The 22236-nt window shown below is 46.8% G+C and overlaps 1 protein-coding gene across 1 annotated transcript in view; it reads right to left on the minus strand.

Annotated features, from left to right (window-relative positions):
• The window catches only part of ASTN1 (astrotactin 1), a 303213-nt gene that overhangs the window by 88366 nt on the left and 192611 nt on the right, over positions 1-22236 (minus strand). Inside the window, 3 exon segments of the mRNA XM_030302950.1 lie at positions 2499-2649; positions 3159-3296; positions 10209-10283. Of these exon segments, the coding sequence (XP_030158810.1) occupies positions 2499-2649; positions 3159-3296; positions 10209-10283 (364 nt within the window).

Below are 22236 nucleotides of genomic sequence, written 5' to 3' on the forward strand. Positions count from 1 at the left end.
TCAGCCGGATCACAAGGGTCGAGACGCGGCACATCGGCCCTCACCCTCCAGTCCTCCTGTCTCAGGGATCACGCGCGTGATGGCCAAGGAAAAACAGTCCGTTGGGTGGCCTGCCAGTCACCCGGCCCCTCCTCCCCCCAACAGCCACGTGGACCAGTGACTTCAAAGTATTATGCTAATCCCAAGCACTGGTATAATTGCGTGACTTTCTGCCGCGGCTCCAACTCTAAAACGCAGCTCGGCCTTATTGCAAATGCATATTCATCAGAACTATTCCTGCTAGCTTCGTCTCACAGATTACAGTGTTAAAAGTACAAAAATACACCAGCAAGGCTACGTGCCAAGTAAAAGGGGCTAGGATCACCAACAGAAGGCACTTGACAGGCAACCGTTCGGGGATCAGGAAAGGGGCAGAGAGGTGGAGAGCATATCATGTGTAAGTGTACGAAGGTGTGAGCGCGCTCCGATTCAGCTGGGACCGCCCGGGGTCGGGGGGGGAAGGTATTCGTGCACGTGCACACAGTGTTTGAGGACTCAGAGGGACCCGAGAGAGTGGCAAGGAACGAAAGGTTGAAATCTGAATGAAGAAATGCAGGTTGAACGGTAGGGAAAAAGGTGGCTCGGCTGGGAGCTCCATCAGACAGTGAAATTGTCTCCCAAGGGACCCAGTTGGGAAGCTCATTGCTTAAGACGTCTGAAAGCGGACCAGCCAAAGGGAGGGGAGCCCTGTGGGACACCAACTTACCCCCCCCCAGGCTGCCTCTGGAAGACAGAACCCGCAGAGCGCTTCTCTTTGTCCTTGCCCGGTGGTCCTCTGTTTTGCTTTGCCTTCCTTTGATGGACCGGCCAGGTCTCCGCCTATCTGCCCCTCAGCTCTCTCCCTTTTCTTTTCTTCCCTTTCTTTCCCTCCTCAGATGAATTGGGCTCCTGTCAGCTGCTGCCTGATCTGTGAAAGTCCTGGGAGGCCTCAGGGCTGAGAGAGTCCCACCCTGGATCCCAGGCACATATCCGTCTTTGATGGAGCACAGCTCCCGGAACCAAGCAGGTGCTCAGAGACAGGGAAGGGGTGTGTGAAAGAGGGATTCGGCCCAGCCTCCTCACAGCTTGCCCCTGCTCTGGGTCCCTTTCCTGAAACACAGCTGTCAGATTGGGAAGCAAGACGAGGCACCGTATTCTCCCTCAGCTGAAGGCTCCTGGCCCTGCCCCAGAAACACAGCAGAACTATGTGTCTCAACAAACCATCTCTCCCTCTCCTTTATGCCCACTTTACATCTGGCTTTCCTGTCTGTCTTCCTTCTTTGTCCTCTCCTCTCTGTGAGGATTGCATCATTCTGCCCTTAAAAGAAAGGAGGGCTGGTAACAGAAAACAGTGCTGCTGGGCATGAAAATGCCAATATAAAGGCTCGGGCAGCTGATGGCTTCATCCGCTCCTGCCTCCATTTACCTGCATGGTTCAGTCACTCTTTATCCACAGTGCAGGAGCTATCTTAGTCCGCTCTTGACCAAATGGCCTATTTAGGTCCTGGCATCGCATATTTACATGTAGCCAAAGTCTCCATAGCCGATAACAAAGCAGAAAACCACCTTCGGTGAAGTAGAGTTCACTGCTATGGTGGCAAAGGGGACATATTTTTACTTTTCCCTACCGTACCTGGCGCAACTTACTTCTTTCATCATTCTGGTCTTAGGTAGGTTTCTCCTAAAATCTCCTATTACAGCCAATGTGATCTGACCCTAGACAAAGTAGAATTTCCTATTATGGTCAATACAGTCTATTTGCTATTAGAGTCAATGTCATAGTGTTAAGCAGCTAATTAATTCTCAAATTGTTTGGGGGTAGCCCTCACCAGTTAGATTGTAAGACTAGAAACAAAGAATCCTGCTATGTGATCCATGAAATTTCACTAGGATAGTTACAGTGCACACAGTAGGTGCTCTATAAATTCTTCTTGATTGACTAGTGATTAGCTTCTCATCTCTGTCAAGAAAAAATTCGTAATTTAGACTAGACAGTGGTTGACAACTAGGGAGGGATCATTTTGACCTTCTCTCTTTTTTAAAAGTACTTTTTAAAGTTTATGTATTTTGAGATAGACAGAGAGCGAGTGACCAGGGGAGGGGCAGAGGGAGATGGAGAGAGAGTCCCCAACAGGCTCCGCGCTGTCAGCCTGGAACCCGACGGGCGTCTCGAACTCACGAACTGTGAGATCATGCCCCGAGCTGAAATGAAGAGTCAAATGCTTAAACGACTGAGTCGCCAGGGTCCCCCAACCTTCTCTTTCTTCTTTTTTAAAGATTTTATTTTAAAGTAATCTCTACACCCAACGTGGAACTCAAACTCAAGAGCCCGAGATTAAGAGTCACACGTTCTGCCTACTGGGCCAGCCAGGCGGCTGGTCTTTCATTCACAGTGTATTTGCGTCCGTTTATCTGCATTATGTGTTATCCTGGGCGCCCCCCAACCCACTGGAATCACAAGCCTGATGGGGCAGACGTACCACACAACCAGTGGAGTCCAGCTTGCGGTCTGAGATGCATCGGAAGTTCTTGCTGCAGCCCCCGTTATCCTTGCTGCAGTCGCGCACTGGCCCAAAGGAATCTAGGAGAACCTCCAGGCTGTCAAAGGAGGATGAGGTCATCAGCTCCTCTCTGTGGGGAGACACAGGGGGAGGGCGAGGAGTCAAGGCAACTCCAGGTACAACAAGTAGCATCACCTTCCAAGTTCCTCTCTAGTCACCCGCAGCACGTCTCACTCTCACGAAAATTAAAGATCAGCCACATTCTGAGCCTTGAACTAACAAATTATGGACATTCTCCATATCTGGGAAATGAGCCAAGGCTGTAATGCCTGGTCAAAGAAGGAGGTCTAAACTTGGGCAAGGAAATTAACATTTTATTGCCTGTCAGTCCTTAGGGGATGTGGGAAGTGCTTACAAACTCTAATTTTATGTCCTCTCCCAGAGCATGAGCCTTGGGGTGTGCAATATTGACCCAGATAGAGTAGATCCTGGCACCGTGTACAGGGAATCTGAAGGCAGCCTGCCAACTTCTCCCTTCGGCTCGTCGTGACTCCTTTCCTAGCTCCTGGCACGGGCAGGTAGTTCCTCACTCAGCGCCCCCAGCCAAATGTGGCCCCAGCACCCTGGGCCCGGACTCACCTGACCTCCACAGCGTCCTCCATCACTGTCATGTCCGTCTTACACTTTGCCGAAGGGTTGATGGCCAGTTCAGCCGGTGGGATCACAAAACTCTTGCTGAGGGGCAACCACATGCCCTCCCCAAGGGTGTAGGTGAATCTGCAGGGACACCCAACACCAGGGGGTTACAGCTGGGGAGTAACCACCCCGCCAGGGGACCTGGCCTTTTGCTGTCAGGGGCTTCCTTCTCGGCCCTCGCCGCCTCGTCAGGAAAGGGAGCTGGCCGCCATGCCATGGATAAGATGACGGAGTCCCAGAGAGGCTGAGAGGCCTACGCCTGTGCACATGTCCAGCCAGTTGGGGGAACGGATTATGGCGCCCACTCACCAGCTGTTTGAAGTGGTTTTTATCAAGCCCTAAGAAATCGAATTCCAGTTTCCTTCAGATGTAAAGCTGGGCTTCCTCAACCCTATGTCAGATATAATTGGAAGCATTTTAATTGAAGAGACAGGCTGGCCTCCCACCGTCCCCAGCCCTCAGATGGCACACCCACAGTGGTAGCGACGGCTTCTCTTCTTGTGCCTCAAGGAAGCCTCCAAGGGAAAGGAAGACGGAAGCTCCCTCTTTTCAGGTTGTGTGGTGCACACAGAAATGAGGGAAGGCAGCAGCCCAAGGGAGAAGAGAAGAAGGGGAACGGGGCAAGCCTGGATGTGTTCGCCACACTCCTACCCACATCCTCAGCTAATGGCAGTAACCCTCTGGAGACAGAGGAGTTTTTTGTTTTTTGGTTTTTTTAATTCTTATAACAAGGGCTGAAAGGAATAGAAGAATCAATCAGCATTTCAAGGGAGAGCTTAAGAAAACCGTGAAAGATTATTTGTTTATTTATTCATTCATTTTATTTCAAAGGCATTCAAATACCCTGTGTTCACAGTCAAAAATAGTCTATGGGATAAAAGCCAGTGTGGGTGGGATATCACAAGGCTGTGGCAGTCTGGCGGCCCCTTCCAACTTAATGTGGAGGGAGGAGCAATTGAAGAATGCATACAATTAAACAGAACCCAGCCCTGGCTTGATCAGCACGCTGGTCACAGAGCACCGCTTCAGAATCCTGCTCATCCGTCTCCCTTAACCCACATGCTCCCTTCTCCACTCCCTGGGGTTGCTTGAGATGATGCTAGGAAACCAGACGGATGGCTTGCGATCTTTTATGAGAAATGCAGTCCTCTGGAACGCTGGCCGCGGAGAATGCCCACTGACCCAGGCTCACGTGATTTTCACCCACTCCCTAATGGACAGGCAGCCCGGGGTGCTAGAGCAGCTGACAGAAGAGAAGGCGGGTGCCCAGGGGAAAGGCAACACCACTGAGCAAGTGGGATGGGGCTGGGTCTGTGCAGGGATGCAGGGAGGGGTCTGCACCAGGTGAGGGAGGCCAGTTAGTAGGGGACAGAAGAAGACACTTGCCACTTCATTCTTCTGTGAAGCAGCTGGCAAAATGGAAGGCATGCCAGCCCCTTCTCTCTCTCTCTCTCTCTCCTCTCTCTCATCTGGCAAGATTAAGGAGCCGATTAGGGCAAATGATTGCCCCTAAGTGCCCGGAATTTGAGATTCAGAGACGGAGTGGGATCGAAGGCAACAATGTGCAAGGTGTTGCACGGACATGGCATTTCAGAATGGACATTCTTGAGGGTAATATTACAACAGGCAGGCGGGGGTGAGGACACCACTAATATTATAAGTAAGCTATTGTTTCAGCGAGAACATACACAAGTTGAATGGTACCAGGGAGGAAGCAGTTTATTTGTTGATTTGGACACAGAGGTGAATTTTTGTTTTCTATTTTGGTTATAAAATTACAAGTTTGCACTGATGCAGAGCAACAAATCTGGGACCTGTAGCTTATAATTTATGAAACAGATTTTCGGAAACAGTTGGCAGTTCTAGCATATTTCTGACGGTTAATTTTTCTTTTGGAAGAGAGAGTTCCACGTCCCTCTGTCTCAGTGTTCCCCTCCTCCTCTGCATTCAGCAACAATTCAGAGGGAAAAGCAAGCCACCTCTTTCCCCAGCTGAAACTGTTCAACAGCACCCTGGACCCACAGAGCACAGTTTACGTCGCCAACACTGTCATTCTCACCCCCTTCTTCAGCTGCTTCTTTCCCCAACCCCCGCCTCACATTTTGTGCTTCTATCCTGCAATCGGACTGTCGTCTCTAAAGTCGCCTTAATTTCCTCACCTCTTTGCTTTGCTCTTAAGAATCCTTTCTGAATTTGCTTCCCTTTCTTTGCTGGATTCCAGCCATGTTAAGACTAAGTTAAAATCCCCACCCCTTCCAGAAGGCCCTCCAGGATCTTCACGCTCAACTTCAGGCTGAAACAAAGGACACTCGTCTGTGCACACACACATGGTCCCTGGCTGCCCCCAGAGATGGTGACTCATGGCCACCTTCTCATGTCTATCACCACGCAGAAGAACGTGCTCTCTTGCGTGGCAGGGGAGGTTTCTTTGCCGTCTTTGTATCCACACTGTCCACCACCAAGTTTTGGCCCAAGGAGGTCACTCCGTAAATATTTACTGACTGTTCAATAATGAGATTCAGCTATGCTCCCTAGTTTGCATAGGCTCCGGGATGGATATAATCTCCATTGTCAAACTTAAGGGAGAAGTGACGGCGAAGATCATCCTTTACTTAGAGCAGGATGCGGGTCAACCTCTGGGTCCGAATGGATTTAGAGGGCAAGATGGATCTGGGTTTCGTATTGTGAGGAACCTCCAAAGGGCACAGTAGTTTCTGAGACATAACACTGTACCACGTCAACAAGAAAAACAGTGTAATCTTCGAAGTCTGGTAGGGCCGAGGTGAAACCCTGTAAGAGGCAGCAAAGCCAGATGTGGCTGAGACTAACCTCAGTTGAGAACTCTCAACACAGCAGGTGCTCTGTATGCTGCTCCGTTCACCCTCAGTACAGTCTTCTCAGATTGGCCATTTGGCTCCACTTGACTAATTTGTCAACTAACATTTTAAGGAGTTTAGCAACCTCCCCAAGGTCACCTCTCCATAAGTGGGAAAGACAGGGGTTGGTCTGATACTCAAGTATGGCTCACAGCAGCTTTCCAGCCCATACTGGCTCATGCCCATGAAATTCTAAAGTTTTCTTTTCTCTGCAAAATTTACTGAGTAACTCCAAAAACCAAATATAGAACAAACTGTCAGAGAAAAAGCTGTGTCCTGAAATCTCATCTGTCCCTCATTCATGTAGATTTGGCAGGAATGACTTCAGAAAGCCACCAAAGAGAAACTGGGAGAGCATCTGGAATGCTTTCCCAAGTTGGGCCTTCTCTTGCGACAGCTGGTGGTGACCACCACAGTTGATGGCTCAGCTGTAGGCTGAATCCTGCACACGACACTGTTGAACTAGCACTTGAAACTTCTGTTCAGAAGCGAACCCTTGCCAGAGAGCACTGGGCATAATAAGCCTGTACTCTCACTGTGGCTTGGCATGAAACAGAATGTGGGGAAACTGACGGTTAGCTCTTGGCATCTTCACTCTTCCCCAGGTCCGGCCATTCTGGGATGAGATGTTGTTCCCAGTGACACAGGTACACATTTGGAAGGAGGGTGTCTGAGAGAGAAATCTGGTCTGCGCCAATCCCTGCCACCAGAGGGTCTAGTGAAATGGCATGATCCTCACCATAATGGAAAGAATGTCTCTGGGACCACACTGGGTTTGCAGAGGAGACTCGGTTCAGCTTCCTTGGACCCTTTTTTTTTTTTTTTTTAATTTTTTTTTTTCAACGTTTATTTATTTTTGGGACAGAGAGAGACAGAGCATGAACGGGGGAGGGGCAGAGAGAGAGGGAGACACAGAATCGGAAACAGGCTCCAGGCTCTGAGCCGTCAGCCCAGAGCCTGACGCGGGGCTCGAACTCACAGACCGCGAGATCGTGACCTGGCTGAAGTCGGACGCTTAACCGACTGTGCCACCCAGGCGCCCCTTCCTTGGACCCTTTGAGTCTAGCTTGGGCCCTTCCCAGATTCTTTGGGATTGCAGATTACCAAGGTTAGGTTGGGTAACAAGGTCTTTATTAATCTGGTTTCAAGCCCTCCGGAAAAACCTGAAATGACCAGCTACAGACATTTATTGGAGATTTACTGTGTTCAAAATCATATATTAGATAGTAAATATTTAAAGCCATGTAGGGTATTACCCCTTCCCTCAAGAAGACGATCATTTCATTGGAATAAACAGGCAACTAAAAAGAAACATGAGATGAAATAATTGACAAATAAATATTACAGTCAGTGTGTTATAGATGTTTGGGGGGGGGGGAAGTCTTTGTGGATTTGGAGAAGCTTGAGAGCAATGTTTCTCAATCCTGGGTAGAGATCAGAAGAACCATGGTGATTTTAAAAAACTTGTGGCCTGATCCCATGCCCCTGAACTTTTCAATTAATGGGTTTGTGCCAGGGAAGATCACTGGCCATTTCTGAAGCATGCTGGGATTCTCCTGGAAGATCGGGGTTGGAGAACAATTCTTGGATGACATTGTAAATTTCTTGAAGCCATGGGCTATGTCAATCATATTTGTTTGGTCATATCTACAGCATCTAAACCGGTGCCTTGCAGTGGTAGGTGCTCAGTAGATATTGGGCTTAACTAAGATTTGACCCAGACCATGAAAATGGATAATGTTTATATTAGAAGAAGAATATATATTCTTGCTAGAGGAAAGAGGATGAGCAGAAGTGTAGAGCGGGAAGTGTTCAAGTTGCCGGGGACGGTGGATCAGGTAGGTAATAGATTTGACTAAGAACAGAAGGTTCCGGGGAGCCTGGGGGGCTCAGTCGTTTAAGTGTCTGACTCTTGGTTTCGGCTCTGGTCATGATCTCACGGTTCGTGAGCTCGGGCCCCACAATGAGCTCTGCTCTGACAGTGCAGAGCCTGCTTGGAATTCTCTCTCTCTCCTTCTCTCTGTGCCCCTCCTGCTCTCTCTCACTAAAAAAAAAGAAAAAAGAATGGAAGTTTTCATAGGAGAAGGGCAACTTATAAAACAGCCTTGTACATTGGCATTCAAATGTGGAACGATTCAAATGTCAGAAATGTGCAGTGGCTTGGAATTCATCGGGATACTAAATCATGGGTGAACAGAATGGCAAGTAAACAGTCCTTAGCTTCTTGAAGAGATTACAGTCACTGACCAGGTCATAGAATTTTCCACAGTAGCCATTGGCGGGTGGTTTACTCCGACCCCAGGGTGGTTTTGATGAAAGTTCTTAATACCTAAAATAGGTAAATCATGACCCATTGCTTTTACCAGACAGGCAAGTTATTGTCATGTTAGGGGCCAACATGATCGATTACCCCACTGGCTCCTGAAATAACTGCAAGGGTCAAACCATTCAGCTGACCCCTCTGCAGTGCGTGGGTATCACATGCAGTTGGCAGCTAACATATCTGAAAAGAACAAATGGTACTTGTGGGGATGGAAGCACAGTTTTTGTACAGGTTCTGCTCTAATAGCAATTTCATTAAGGCCCCGGTTTTTCAAAGTGTTGGTTTCTGACTTTTAGGGGAGAGGAAACTTATGCACATCAATCCGCTGAACTCCACCAGGCTCTCCATCTGCCTTAGCTTTATCACCCTTGGAAGGTCTTAGCAGACCAGTGGTAGAAAAAGAGAGAGAAAAAAAAGTCAGCCAAATGATAAATCCTTGTTGGAAAGTTTAAATGCCCAAGTCATAGTCTAAGGAATATAGCTGACATCTTGTGCAGCACGAATCCTCAAAAGCAGCCTGCGGCCAATGCCATTAATGTGACCCAGCCTCCCCTGAGAGAGACATTCAGGAGGGAAAAAGGCAAGGGGAGGCCCTGTGAAGAAGCAGCTCTGTAAATATGCACTCTTGCTAAGAGCATGCCTTAAGAGAACACTGCAGGGGCCAAACCCAGGCCATCTGGGGCCAACACAGAGGAGGAACCAGAGAAGCTGGGGTAGAGGAGTCGGCTCTAGGGGGCAAATGCAGGAGCAAAATTAACACCTAGGCCAGGCCAGGCTGACAGGAAAGGTCCCGGGAAGGGACCGGAAAGGAAGCGGAGAATATGGAGACTCAGCACTCTGTACGAGTGCAGGAAAAAGGAAACAAGCTCTCCATTTGCCCCACACGGCCCGCCTTTTCTCCGGTAGAGCCCTACACTAGCTTAATGCATCCTTGGCAGGACTATTTACTTCCCCCATCAGAGGGCATGCACGTAGAGGCACATGTATTCACATCCATACTGCCAGGCCACAAGCAATCTCAGGTACTCTGCCGGTAGTCAGCAAATACTCATTAAATGAAGGACACGCTGACAAAATAAACGCATGCTAAGATCTTAGTTTGGAAATAAAGTTGTGTTCCGGCTAAAGCCTGGCGTGAATTAAACTTCATGAACATCCAATAGTTCGCGGCGGCACCCAAATTCTTCCTCTGCTGGTTGACTTTTGTAGCATGTGCTCTTCCCAGGTATGTAGGTAGAATTTGGGAGGGACTAGAAATATCCAATTTGATTAGGAGGGTGGTAGATAAAAGAAAAATAATAATGAAGTAGAGCTGAGAAAAGGAGGAGGCAGGGGCGGGACAGATTCTGAATAAGACTTGATGAAAAAGGTGCAAATTAGATGCAAAAGGGAGAGGCAGAAACTGACATTAATTGCCTGCTCTGTGCCAGTTTCTGTGCCAAGGGCTTTCCCTGCATTATCTCATACATTCCTCACCACAATACAACCAGGCAAATAACGCGGCCCCATTTAACAAACGCAGAAACTGGAGGCTCCAAGAGGTTAAGTAAATTACTGGGGCTCCCAGAGTAGGCAAGCAAGGAAGCCAGGACCCAAACAAGGGCTGTCTGCCCTCAAGAGTTCTCCACGCTGTCACTGGGCGTGAGTCCGGGGCCAGCACTTTTGTAATGAGGAGGGCAGAACAGCTAGATGTGCTTCCCATTTTCTACTTTATCTCTAGGGAAGAAAGTTCAGTGCCAAGTGAGACATGGGGCTTGTAGACATACGTAAGCAAGTCCCTAGACAGCCACTTACCTGAATATTTTATCAGAAGGCTGTTCTCCCAAAACCAGGTCAAAGCCCCGCTGAAATATTGTGTAAGGCCAAGGCCTAAAAGGAGAAACATCATTCAATTAAAGTCAACTCCACAAACACTCTCTGAACATCTACTTCGTGCCAGGCACCATGCTGGGTACTGGAGACCCAAAGACACGGAGGCCTCATCCCTGCCCTCAAGGATCCCACTGACGGGAGCTCATGTAAGACCCTGAATGCTGGAGCCAGACCAAGAACGGGATCAACATAAAAATCACCGAACCACTAGGAAAGTGGAATGTAACAGACATGACAACCACAACTACAGAAACAGTAAAATTATATTAAGGTGGACCTCACGTAGCTGTAATTCACGGTCCTTCTGATGTAGATTTAACTGACACTTAGCTTTGCCTCACTTAAAAAAAGAGGGTCAGTATGACTTCTTGGGAAAGACGATGCCTCTGGAGTCAGACGGTTCTGAGTTCAAACTCTGTTCTGCTGTTGGCTTACTGTGGGCAAGTTAGTTGCCTTGTTGAGTCTAATTTCCTCTTTGGTAAAAATAGAGTCTGTAACAGGTGCCTCCAGACCACTATGAAGATTAAGCAAACCTCGTAGGCCAAAGGCACAGCTCATACAGGGTCCTCGACATGTTCCCCTTCCCTCCTCAAAATGACAAGAAGGCTCACAGGTTCCAGATGTTTTCAAACATTTTAATGCCATTCCTCCAAACAGAAACAGTTGAAATGGTATTTTTTAAATGATTCTTAACTACAAGTCTCCCTTATGAGCTTCTAGGTTCTGTCACTTATAATTGAAAGTAACAAAACTATTTTATTTAAATAGTACATATATCTTTTGACTAACCCAAATGTCTAATCCAAAAAGTATTTATTCATTTGAGGTAGACTTAGGAAAGCCCGCAATTGTGCTGGGTACTAAATATTGTACACTCTGGATGAACTGAGCCCTTGTTCCCACGGAACCCAATGATTGAGGATTTTACTGGAGACTAGAAAAAGTCAGCAGAATAAATTGACATAATTATGATTTGGGGCTAAATCTAATGCTAGGAACCAACCCAGTGTTTGTCAGTGTGGGTGCCATTACCCAAGAGAGTGCATTTGGGGACATTTATGGTTGCTCTCCCACATAACGATTGGACACAACGATTGGAGGACACTGCTGGCATTTAGAGGGCAGGGCTAGAAAGGCTAGAATCGGACAGCGCTCAAGATAGCTCTGTGCAACAAAGCATTTCCGTATGTCTACAAACTACAGAATGCCTCACTACACATTTACATAGGTTAAAACTTGCCTATCGTGACCTGAGCCAAGATGCTAACTCCATTTACACATAAGCACAGAGCAGCTTGTACTGCTTTAACCTATGACAAATTTTCTGGGTGCATAACTATGATGTAAATCGAGGGAAGATTATACATTGTTACTTAGAAATTTTACCAAGAGGTGTTCATAAGTTTGGAAAATCATATCATCGTCTGCAATGCTGCTAACGATCTTTGAATCACCAATACAGCACATCTGGATCAGCGGATACTGCTCTTGGACATATCGCACATCATATGTTACTTTACTTATTACATTCTGGTGAATCTACATTCGGGGCAAGTGTCTGTCAACTTTATTAAATTCTCCTGTTGCAATAGTACCACAGCATTTACACATTAGAAGCTACTCTATCATTATAAAGTATTTTCTTTTTATTTCTCTTTTAAACACTGTTAAGGCATTACATTTATTTTTGAAATCTTGCGTATATAGATTTTACTACTTGTGAATTTCATGTAAGGGGTTAAAATATTTGTTCTATTTCATGTAAAGGGGTTAAAAATATTTGTCATAAAACAGAGTGTTGGGTCTGACAGGGTTGAACACCACCAACGTAACTCAACTAGTTAACCAATTAACTAGCCAAAGGAGTCAGTATTTGCAAGGGGAGCTCCTGGGACTATAAACCGAAGTGGCTGGGATGAATGCATTCTCTTTTATGCTTACTATTTATAAACACTTTGTTCTTGGAATTCAATTTAGAAATACCCTGAAGCAACTAGAGTTGGCTCCAAAAAGGACCCCACATTGTATTATGAATAACCCCTGCATCAAATCAACAGCTCTCCCCCCATGTGTCTTTCATGTTTGTTCTGTTCATTGGAGGTGAACCCACAGAGAGGGGTTTGAATATGATTCTTTTTTTGCTGAACAGCGAGTGGTGGCTCATGAGCTGCTAAAAATTATGCATTAATTAAAGAAACAGTTTAGAAATCACGAGGGGAAAAAGTCCCATGTGATCCTTGACACCTAGAAAGGGGAAATACAAAGAGAGAGAGAGAGAGAGAGAGAGAGAGAGAGAGAGAGACGTAACTTTATCTCTCTGTTGGGCAAAATAGCATTTTATTTACTATTAGTTTGATAATTTTAAATAACACACATTTTGCCTTCTAGTCATCTCTAGTGCTCGAAACTGGTACGATGTGTAATTAGAGTTAATTCTTGGCATGGGTCCTAGGTTGTTTGAAAATATATGTTGAGGAGCCAAATTTTAGGACTGGCATTGATTACAATGTGAACAATTAACTGCGTAGAAGAACATAAATAAACCTGTATTCAAGCCATAGGTAATAAATCAATGAGCCCACTGATTAAGCACACATCAGCATGTTGCTAGGTAGGTCAGGTCAAAGAGCCTTCCTGCTCTCGAGGGGCCTGGAGATCGAGAAAGACAACTCAGAATCCAAGGGCGCAGATGTGCAGGGTAGAGCTTGCCCAGATCACAATGAGAGGCAGCAGGGCACGTCAATTAGGATGTGGGTTCTGGAGCCAGTCTGCCTACTTCACATTCCAGCTTAGCCACGAATCACTGTGCGATCTTGAGCAAGTCCTTTAATCATTCTGTGTCCCCATTTCCTCACCTATAAAGTAAGGCGGATGGTAACAATTATATCCACTTGGCCAGGTTGTGATGAGGCAGAACTATTTAATATAGCTAAAGGGTTCAGAACAGTGTTCTGGCATTTAGTGAGTGTCCTACAAGCATTGGCTAAATTAGTTAAATTTAGCAGTTACCTGAATCAAATACAAATATTCTAATAAGAAGGTTCTCAAATTTCTATACAGGAACGAGTGTCTTGCCCTAGGGTGCGAATGCCATGGCAATACCAGGCTTGAACTCGGGTTGTACATGTATGCATGTGGCCTGGAGAGGAGGCAATGATGAATATGGGAACACCAAGGCCCCACCCCCCACCTCCCACCCAGCCGTCACGTCACAGGACAGTGACTATACTGTGTTGACATTAAGTATAGGGAGAGGGGGGAGAGCATGTGTGAAACGGCGAGAGGAAATCAGAGGGATTTCCTATTTGATTTATTTAGCAGATATTTATGGAGGGCCTACTGGGTGTGAACTGTGATACTAGGCAACAGGAGTTGGGAGAGATTCTTGCCCTCAAAGGAATCTACGGTCTTTCTGAAGAAACATGTCTGGCCAGACAGAAGAGAATGGAGTAAACGGGAGGAGCGATGGAGTTACAGGAGACCAGCTAAGTGGTACTGCAGTGGTCCAGCACTCCTCCCGGCCACTGGGAAGGCTGGGGGTTGGCAGGGCATGGGATGACAGCAGCGGGGAGCTTGGTGCCCATGAGCGGAGAGGCTACGGTGGGGGTGGGGGCAGCATACAGGAAAAGGCAGGGGGTAACACGATGAAGAGCTGGACCTGAAAGCCCCAAAACCGCTTTGGGGCCGAGTTATCCGTGACCAACTGAAAGAGGGAAGGCCTCTGTGTCAGGGCTGTCTGGGTACAAGTCCAAGTAAGACAATGGAACTGGCCTCACCAGAAAGAGGCCCATCACTGAGACTCTCCTATCCAGGTTTAAATGGAAGTTGCCGTTGGAGGGGGGGTGCCTGGAAACCGGGCCCCAAGGCCCTCAAATTGTCCCCCTCCTCTCTTTGTTTGGTTTTTCACCTTTCAGGCTTTATTCTCTCAAAAGGCCAACACCCATGCTGGAGACTTGGTCTCCAGCAGCTGCCACTCCTGTCTTTCCAGGGTCAGGCCATAGAGGAGATGTCTCCCCTCCTCATTAGGAAAACATAATCCACGGAGGAACTGCTTGACAGGTCCCGAATCACGTGAGCAAAGCAGACCAATCTCTGGGGCCAGAGAAGGAGAGGCATCTAAGCAGAGGCAACCCCTGTTGGGTTTTCAGGGCTGGAGCTGCGGGGGAGGGTGAATGTCAAACACATTTCCACCCCAGCTTCTACCTGCTTGTGGGGCAAGAGTGCTGCCTCCCTCAGAAGTGGGTGGCATTACTGAGCAGACTGAGCCAATACGAGTTTTGTGGGAAGAGCACAGGGCTGGGGAGTTGCCCACGGACCGCATCAGGATGGGTGTGGGGCAGAAGGTGGGAACCTGCAGTTGGAAAGAAGCTTTGCCCTCTTGACTTCAACTCAGAGGTGTGGGCTCCAACATTCTCTGTCCTGCATTGGATAACCCAGTCCCCTCTTGTTAGTTTGGGAAAATTAGCAGGATCAGAGGTCAGGAAAGAGTTGATTTGTTAATTTCTTCATTCTGACAAATCAAGACCCTGAAGACTGTCCTCCTGTGTGGGCAGCCATAGACGGCCTAGATTCAGGGTCACAGGCCAGCAGGGGAACCACCCGGAACCATTGCCTCAAGCAGAAACACAGTCCGTGCCGCAGACAAGCCCCACAGTAATGCAAACTGGTATGCTAGAACTATTCGCTATCTTTTATTTGCCTCTTCCTCTCTCCCTGGCTCACACAATACCCAGTTTATGCAGAACCTTTCCTAAGCCCGGGCAACTCCCAAACTTTCAGCTACTCTCCTCACCCCTTCCTCTTCTTCTCCAAGACACATCAGTACTCATGGGGTTCTCCCTTTGGTCCTGGTGTTGGGCTGGGCCAGAAATTGGCTGTGGCCTTGTCTTGACTTGACTGGGTGGGCGTTTCTTCCATGACACCACCTAGACCTAAGTGAGTCAGTGACCACTCTGCACGGTCTACTCCACTGGATGAGCCCTCACACTAGCTCTCCCGGTGCACAAAGAGACCATTTCTGTTGCAAACGATTTCAAATTCTGCTTTCCGATCACGTGCAGCCTTCCACTTAACAGTGGCACCTAGAAATGGAGCTTGAAAGCTTTCGGTCGGCATGTCTGGTAATGGGCTTCCTTGTGGAGAGCTCCAAACTCATTGCCTGGGAGGGAGAGGGGGAATAGAGATAGATAGATAGATAGATAGATAGATAGATAGATAGATAGGAGGGAGGAGGGAAGGAAGGAAGGAAGGAAGGAAGGAAGGAAGGAAGGAAGGAAGGAAGGAAGGAAGGAAGGAAATAAGCAGAGGGGATAGAGAAAGCAGAGAGAATACATACATGTACGTATGTACGTATGCACGTATGTGGGGGGGGGATGTGTGTGTACACAGTTCAGTGTGGAGAGAGGATGCTTCAGCTGTAGGCATTGATAAATAAGGCATGTCATGGAGCTTCTTTTGAACTTATATTTTCCCCCACCTGTCACTAAAGAGAGTATTTTACAAATGAAAATTATGTGTCCATAGTTACATAAAAGCACATCCTTTTAAGCTTGCCTCTGGCCCACATTCAGCTAAGTTTAGGGTGGAAGCATAGTCTCTGAAATTCCAGCCCAGCTAGAGCTACACTACGGGGCTCTGGTTTAGAAGATCATACCCATATGTAATATGACAGGCTTTTGAGCAAACGTTCCTTTCCCTGGCTAGGTAAATGCATTTGCAAGCAGGGAACGGTGAAACAAAGACAGAACAGAGGTTCATTAAAAAATGCTTCTGGAAAGAAGGTAGTTTGCAAGATATACAGGAGAAAAGGTGAAGAGAAAAATGGTAAAAATGACTTTTCCAGCTATGCCGTTGGCTGAAACATTCCATGCCTCAATTTATCCTAATGATAAGAAGGGGAGATTATTATGTGCCACTGTCTTCACAATCAGTACCAGTTCTGGAAGAAGTAAGTACTGGAACGACTGATGTCTCAATTATTTGCTAAACCCATGGCTTTGTCACAAGTTAAATAATAAGGATAATGATGCTTGATGTGTCCATAGGATGCTTTAGGGCCTGGGGGCCCTTGCAGATTTCTTTCTTTACCTGGAATTTCTCCCCCTCTCATTTCTGTGGGTAACTTATACTATTCTTTTAAGTCTGGCTTAAAAATTACTTCCCAGGGGCGCCTGAGTGGCTCAGTCAGTCGAGCGTCCTACTCTTGATTTAGGATCAGGTCAAGAACTCACGGGTTCATGGGATCGAGCCCCGAGTCGGGCTCTGAGCTGACAGCACAGAGCCTGCTTGGGATTCTCTCTCTCTCTCTCTCTCTCTCTCTGCACCCCTAGAAATAAATTAATTAATTAAAAAATAATTACTTCCCCAAATAGATCTTCCCTGGTGCTCCAAGACTAGGTCATGCCCCTTATTATATAAAACACCCTGCACTTTTCTTCAGAAAACCTGTAAATCTAATTAATGTATAATGTATTCGGTTACTATTTGCCCTCATCAGATACAAAGAGCCCTGCCATCATTTTTGCTCTCCCTTCACTGTCTAACATCACGCCATCACAGAACAGGCACTCGGTGAAGAGCCAGATGACATGACAAATGAGGCCAGACCCGGTCTGAGTCTGGGAGGACGCAGTCCCACTGTGCCACACGGCCTCGGGCAAGGCACTTAATTTCTCTCAGCCTCAGTATCTTCATCTATAAAATGTGGAGAAAACAGTAGCTGGAGTCGTATATAAATGAGGGTGTATATATTAGCACAGTGCCTGCCACACGGAACAAATTCAACGACTAGTAGCTACGGTCATTATAACCAACACCACCACGTGATGACTAAAAACGCATTTCTAACATTACGTTCTACTTAATTTTTTTCTAACGTTACATTTCCAAAAACAAAAAACAAAACAAAACAAAAAAACCAAAACACCATGATGACCGTGGTATATTTTACAAACTCATGTTACCTCTAAGCATGTAAATCTCATGTAAAAACAAATTAAATATTGATATGACTTTATTCATTATTTAATGTCTGTTATTTAGAAGTTTTTATGTAGCAGAATACCATATTTGTAGGTTTACAAATACCAAATTCGTAGGTTTAAAACCCGGCTCTACCACTGACTAGCCCTCTGCCCTTGGTTAAGGTCATGAAATCCTGCCACCAGAACATTCCATGCACTTGCTCCCGTCATGCCCAATCCCATCCTGCCCCCATCTTTCCCCGACATTTCAGTGTCTGGCTCACTGTCCTCTCTGACACTTCGCCATAATTTTTGGTGACTTCAGCAGCCGCTAAGATGATGCTTCCAATTCTGAAACCACTCAGCACCTTGACTTTTCTTCCTAAAGGAGCCTGTGCCCACCCCTACTCCCATGGTAAAGCCTAGACTACCAATGTCTGCAACCCTTCCTTGGTCATAATTTCAGGAGTCCCAATATTTGATCATCACCTCCCACCTTCCTAGATCATTCCTCCTACCACCAGAATTATCTACGCTCCCGAGACTTAAAATCCATTCATCCAACCACCATTTTATTGACCCTCACCAACCTCACGTATTCTCCCCCTCTTCACTTAGATTAAATTCTGTGGCCCGTTATTGGAATCACATGTAACCCCCACTCTCGCCCCTCCACCGCTTTATCATACTTGTCTAAAACACTCCAACTCTGGTTCAGCTCAACGACCCTGTGGCTCCAGTCCCGTCTGCGCAAATGAATGCAGTTGGCAACCAGGCTGATCGGTCTCATTTTAAATCCCACACCAGTGACCTCAAGTGGGTTCTGAATACTGCCTACATCACACTACATTTTCCTTGTCTGTTCACTCTCCCACTCTCTAGATCATATTTCAAACCTTCTTCTTTCTCCTCAAAACCTCCAACCCCTTCTCCCCCATCCTTACCCTTGGCTAATGATCTGCTTCCTACGTAACTGAGAAAGCAGAGGCAATCAGATTAAAAGCATGTCCCACCACATCCACCCACCTACCTGCCTCTTGCCTATTGCTTGGCCCCTCTTCCAGTAATTAGGCATGAACACTTTGTGTTCCATCCAGAATGCTACTATTGCAACTAACCCTCTGACATCTTATAGGCAGTGCGACAGAAGGGAAGGAGCCCTAGGTGGAGGTTACAAATCCCAGCTCCCTTCTGCTACTATGACTTCAAGTGAACGCGTGTGCCCCGCGGTCTCAATTTCTTTACGTGAAAAATGAAAACCATGAGGTATATAGCATATCCTATAAAACAAAGTATGTAGAAATGATCACTGATAATCTTTGATCGTTCACGTGAATCGGGTTTCTGCAGTTTTATTCTATACTTTGTGTGTATGTGCGTGTGTGTGCTTTACAGAAATTAACTCAGGTAAAACAGTGGAAGCCGGCAGAATTCCTGCCTCCCCGTGGGTCAGTTTTCTTGTCTATAAAATGGGACATTAACAGTACCCACCTGACCAACTGCACAGGATTAAATGATCTAAAATATGTGCCAATTACTCATAATGACCTTGGATATATGGTAAGTTCCGAATAAATGCTGGATTTTATATTTCACACATTATCGGGAATGCTGGTTCTAAATGTCGAAAAGGGTTTTTCTTGAAGAAATTTTAGATATAAAATGATTTTGAAAATGACAATAATGAACAAAATGTTGAGACTTCCTGCCCCCCCACCCCCCGCAATTTTAGAAGATAAGAATACAGCCTTGAAAAAAAGGGGCAATAGGCAAAGACAAAGGCACAGTATGATGGTTAATTTTATGTGTCACCTTGATTGGGCCGCAGGGTGCTCAGATATTTGGTTAATCCTTATTCTGGATGTTTCTGTGAAGGTGTTTCAGATGAGATCAACATTACAATCAGTAGACAGAGTAAAGCAAGTTGCCCTCCCTAGTGTGGGTGGGCCTCATCTGATCAGTTGAAGGCCTGAATAGAACAAAAAAGTTAAACCTTCCTTTGAGTTAGACAGAACTCCTCTTGCCTGATCAACTTTGAACTGAGACATTAGTTTTCTCCTGCCTTTCGACTCGAACTGAAACATTGCCTTTTCTTGGGTTTTAAGCCTGCTGGCCTTCAAACTGGAACTACATCATCAATTATCCTGGATCTCAGGTCTTCGGATTCGGACAAAAACTATACCATCGGCTCTCGTGGGTCTCCAGCTTGCTGACTACAGATCTTGGGACTTGTCAGCCTCCATAACCACATGATCCAGTTCCTTACAATAAATCTTTTTTTTCTATATTTGTGTCTGCAGCTTCTAGGTTCTGTTTCTCTGTAGAATACTGACCGATGCATACATATAAACACACACCCACACACATACACAACTCCAGAATCCACGCTTAACCTTTTTGTCAACACAAAGCATTTCAGGGGGACACAAGCATGGACCCCAAGTAAGGCAGGAGACATCATTGCCTTGACCCTGAACACCTGCCTTACGGAGGGAGAGATACATGTCTGCTTCTATAACTCAGGGGCCATCACAGAAGGCAGACACAGAGTCTATCTGCCCTCAGATGGAGAAAGTTGGCGCAGAGACTTGGAGTTCCCCTGTATGTTCTGGGATCGAGGCTGGTATAAAGTAGAGGAAGAAATCTTGAATAGGTCAGAAAAAAGCTGGTGATAATAGCTGCCATTTGTTGAACATTTGTCACATGCCAGGCAGGCACAGCCACCCGGAGAGCTATCCACCCTACAGTTACTATCCCCATGTTGTAAAGGTAAACAAAGGTTCAGCAGGGTTAAGTAAGTTGTTCAAGGTCACACAGCTAGTAAGGGGCACAGGTGAGTGTTATCATGGACTGCACAGCCCACACTTTCTCCCACACCTTGCTCCCCCTCCTCTCCATCAGAGGCACAGGGATGCTGGAGAGAACGTACAAAGACAGCATTGCGTCTGCAGGCAGGGATGCTACCTGGGTGCTGGTCTGGCCTGCCCACCACTGGCTTCCAGGTGCAGTGACAGGTGGTGCGGGTGCTATCTATAGCTCACAGGAGGGATCCCCTGCTTTCTTTCCCGTGTTTGTGTGGGGCAATTCTGACATACACCAAGTGGTAAAGTCACTTGTTTATCTGTCTTCCTCTTTTTTTTTTTTAATTTACTTTTGAGAGAGAGACAGAGAGAGCAAGAAGGGGAGGGGCAGAGAGACAGGGACACAGAGAATCCGAAGTAGGCTCCAGGCTGCGAGCTGTCAGCACAGAGCCTGACGTGGGCTCGAACCCACGAACCGCGGGATCATGACCTGAGCTGAAGTCGGATGCTTAACCGACTGAGCCACCCAGGCGCCCCAATCTGTCTTCCTCTTAAATGTTCTCTCATTGACCCAGCTACTGACTCTCCTTTCTCCCTGCATCTTTTATAAATGACACTTAGTAGAACAGCTCTCACACTTTGGGGTACATCAGATTCATCCCACATATGGGATAATAGCTGTCAAACTTTAGTTGCTCTCATTTCACATATCTAAGGTGAAGCCAAGCGTCAGTATTTTTAAAAAGTTAGGTGGGTGATTGGAAAGCACACACAGGTTGAGAATCTCTGACCTGATATGTGCCCGCTCACACCCCAGCCAACCTTTAGGAATCAGTCCGGCATTCTGTAAAATACAACAGCCATAAAAACAGAAATTGCAACCTACCCCAAAAATTCCCTGGAACCTGCTTTTAAATTTCTGAATAATAATGACAGATGAAGCATATTGAGTTCTTTCTTGTCCCTTTTCCTGATGAATTAAGATATCCCAAGTCTCATTACGAGTACACGAGATGTACATTTGTTTTGTTTTGGTTTTAACTGTCAAGTCATTTTGACTTCAGTGAATCAACATTTCCGTTAAAAGAGTATGCAGCATTGAGATTTTCATGCATTCATAAATGAATTCACAGGGACAGATGTCCCCCCCCCCATTACCCCATTAATACACACACACACACACACACACACACGAGCCCATGCTCCACATGCACACACGTTCACAAACCCTCACGCTTGGCCACAGCCAGCTGCAACAATTGCTTTGGGGGAAGGGGAGTCAGACGCCTGGCAGGGCTCACAATGGCTCTCCTCCTCCTCCTCCTCCTCCTCCTCCTCCTCCTCCTCCTTCTCTCTTTACCTCCTGGCAGCTGCTCTGGACACTGAAGGCCGACGTGCAGGACGGGGCCGTGGAGAGCAGGGTCCCTTGTAGAGGAAATCAGCACTGGGTCTCCCATGACTCACACAAGTCACCCCACGGTCCAGCTTCTGAGGATGGCTCGAGTCAGGCAGACCGCGGTGTGAGTCCAAGGCCTAGATTTGAGGTCCCTGCCAGCCCTGTGAAACTGACCAGATATTTAACCTTTCCACATCCCTCTTTCTTTTACTGTGAAATGGTGGTAATAATAGCTGCCTGTTACTTACAGGGCTATAAGCAGATTAAATGAATGAATAAATACCGTTTCAGTACAATGACTGAAGTACAGTTGTCCTTTCCAAATGGAAGCTCTCTCCCTCCATGTCTCTCTGGCCTCTGGATCCGAAGGCTTGGTTGATTTTTACCCTGGGCTAATGCAGCCGGGGTTTCAAGTTCAATCCTCCTGAAAGCTTGTTAGTCTCGCTTACCACTGTCCATGGGCACAGCCTGGGCCGCGTGTCCCCGGACACCCATCTTTGCTTACAGATGAATCGGACCCAAGCTTGGTAATGGATCCGTGCAAATCCATCTCTGTGTGAGAGAAGCAGTGCGGCACCTATTCACCGCGGAGGGTGACCTCCCTGTAAAAGAGGAGGGTGCAAACCTGGGGTTCCCTCCTCCTCCAGAGATACCTGCATTCAATTCCCGTGTGAAGGTAGGGAGGAGCCAACAGCATTAACACAAAAGAGAAGAGAAGAGGCAGAGGAGGCCTAGGAGAAAAGGTAGCTTCCTATCTGCCTATGATTTTGCATCAGGAGAAACTGACAGTG

This window comes from Lynx canadensis, chromosome F1 (assembly GCF_007474595.2).
Source record: "Lynx canadensis isolate LIC74 chromosome F1, mLynCan4.pri.v2, whole genome shotgun sequence".
Lineage (NCBI taxonomy): Eukaryota > Metazoa > Chordata > Mammalia > Carnivora > Felidae > Lynx > Lynx canadensis.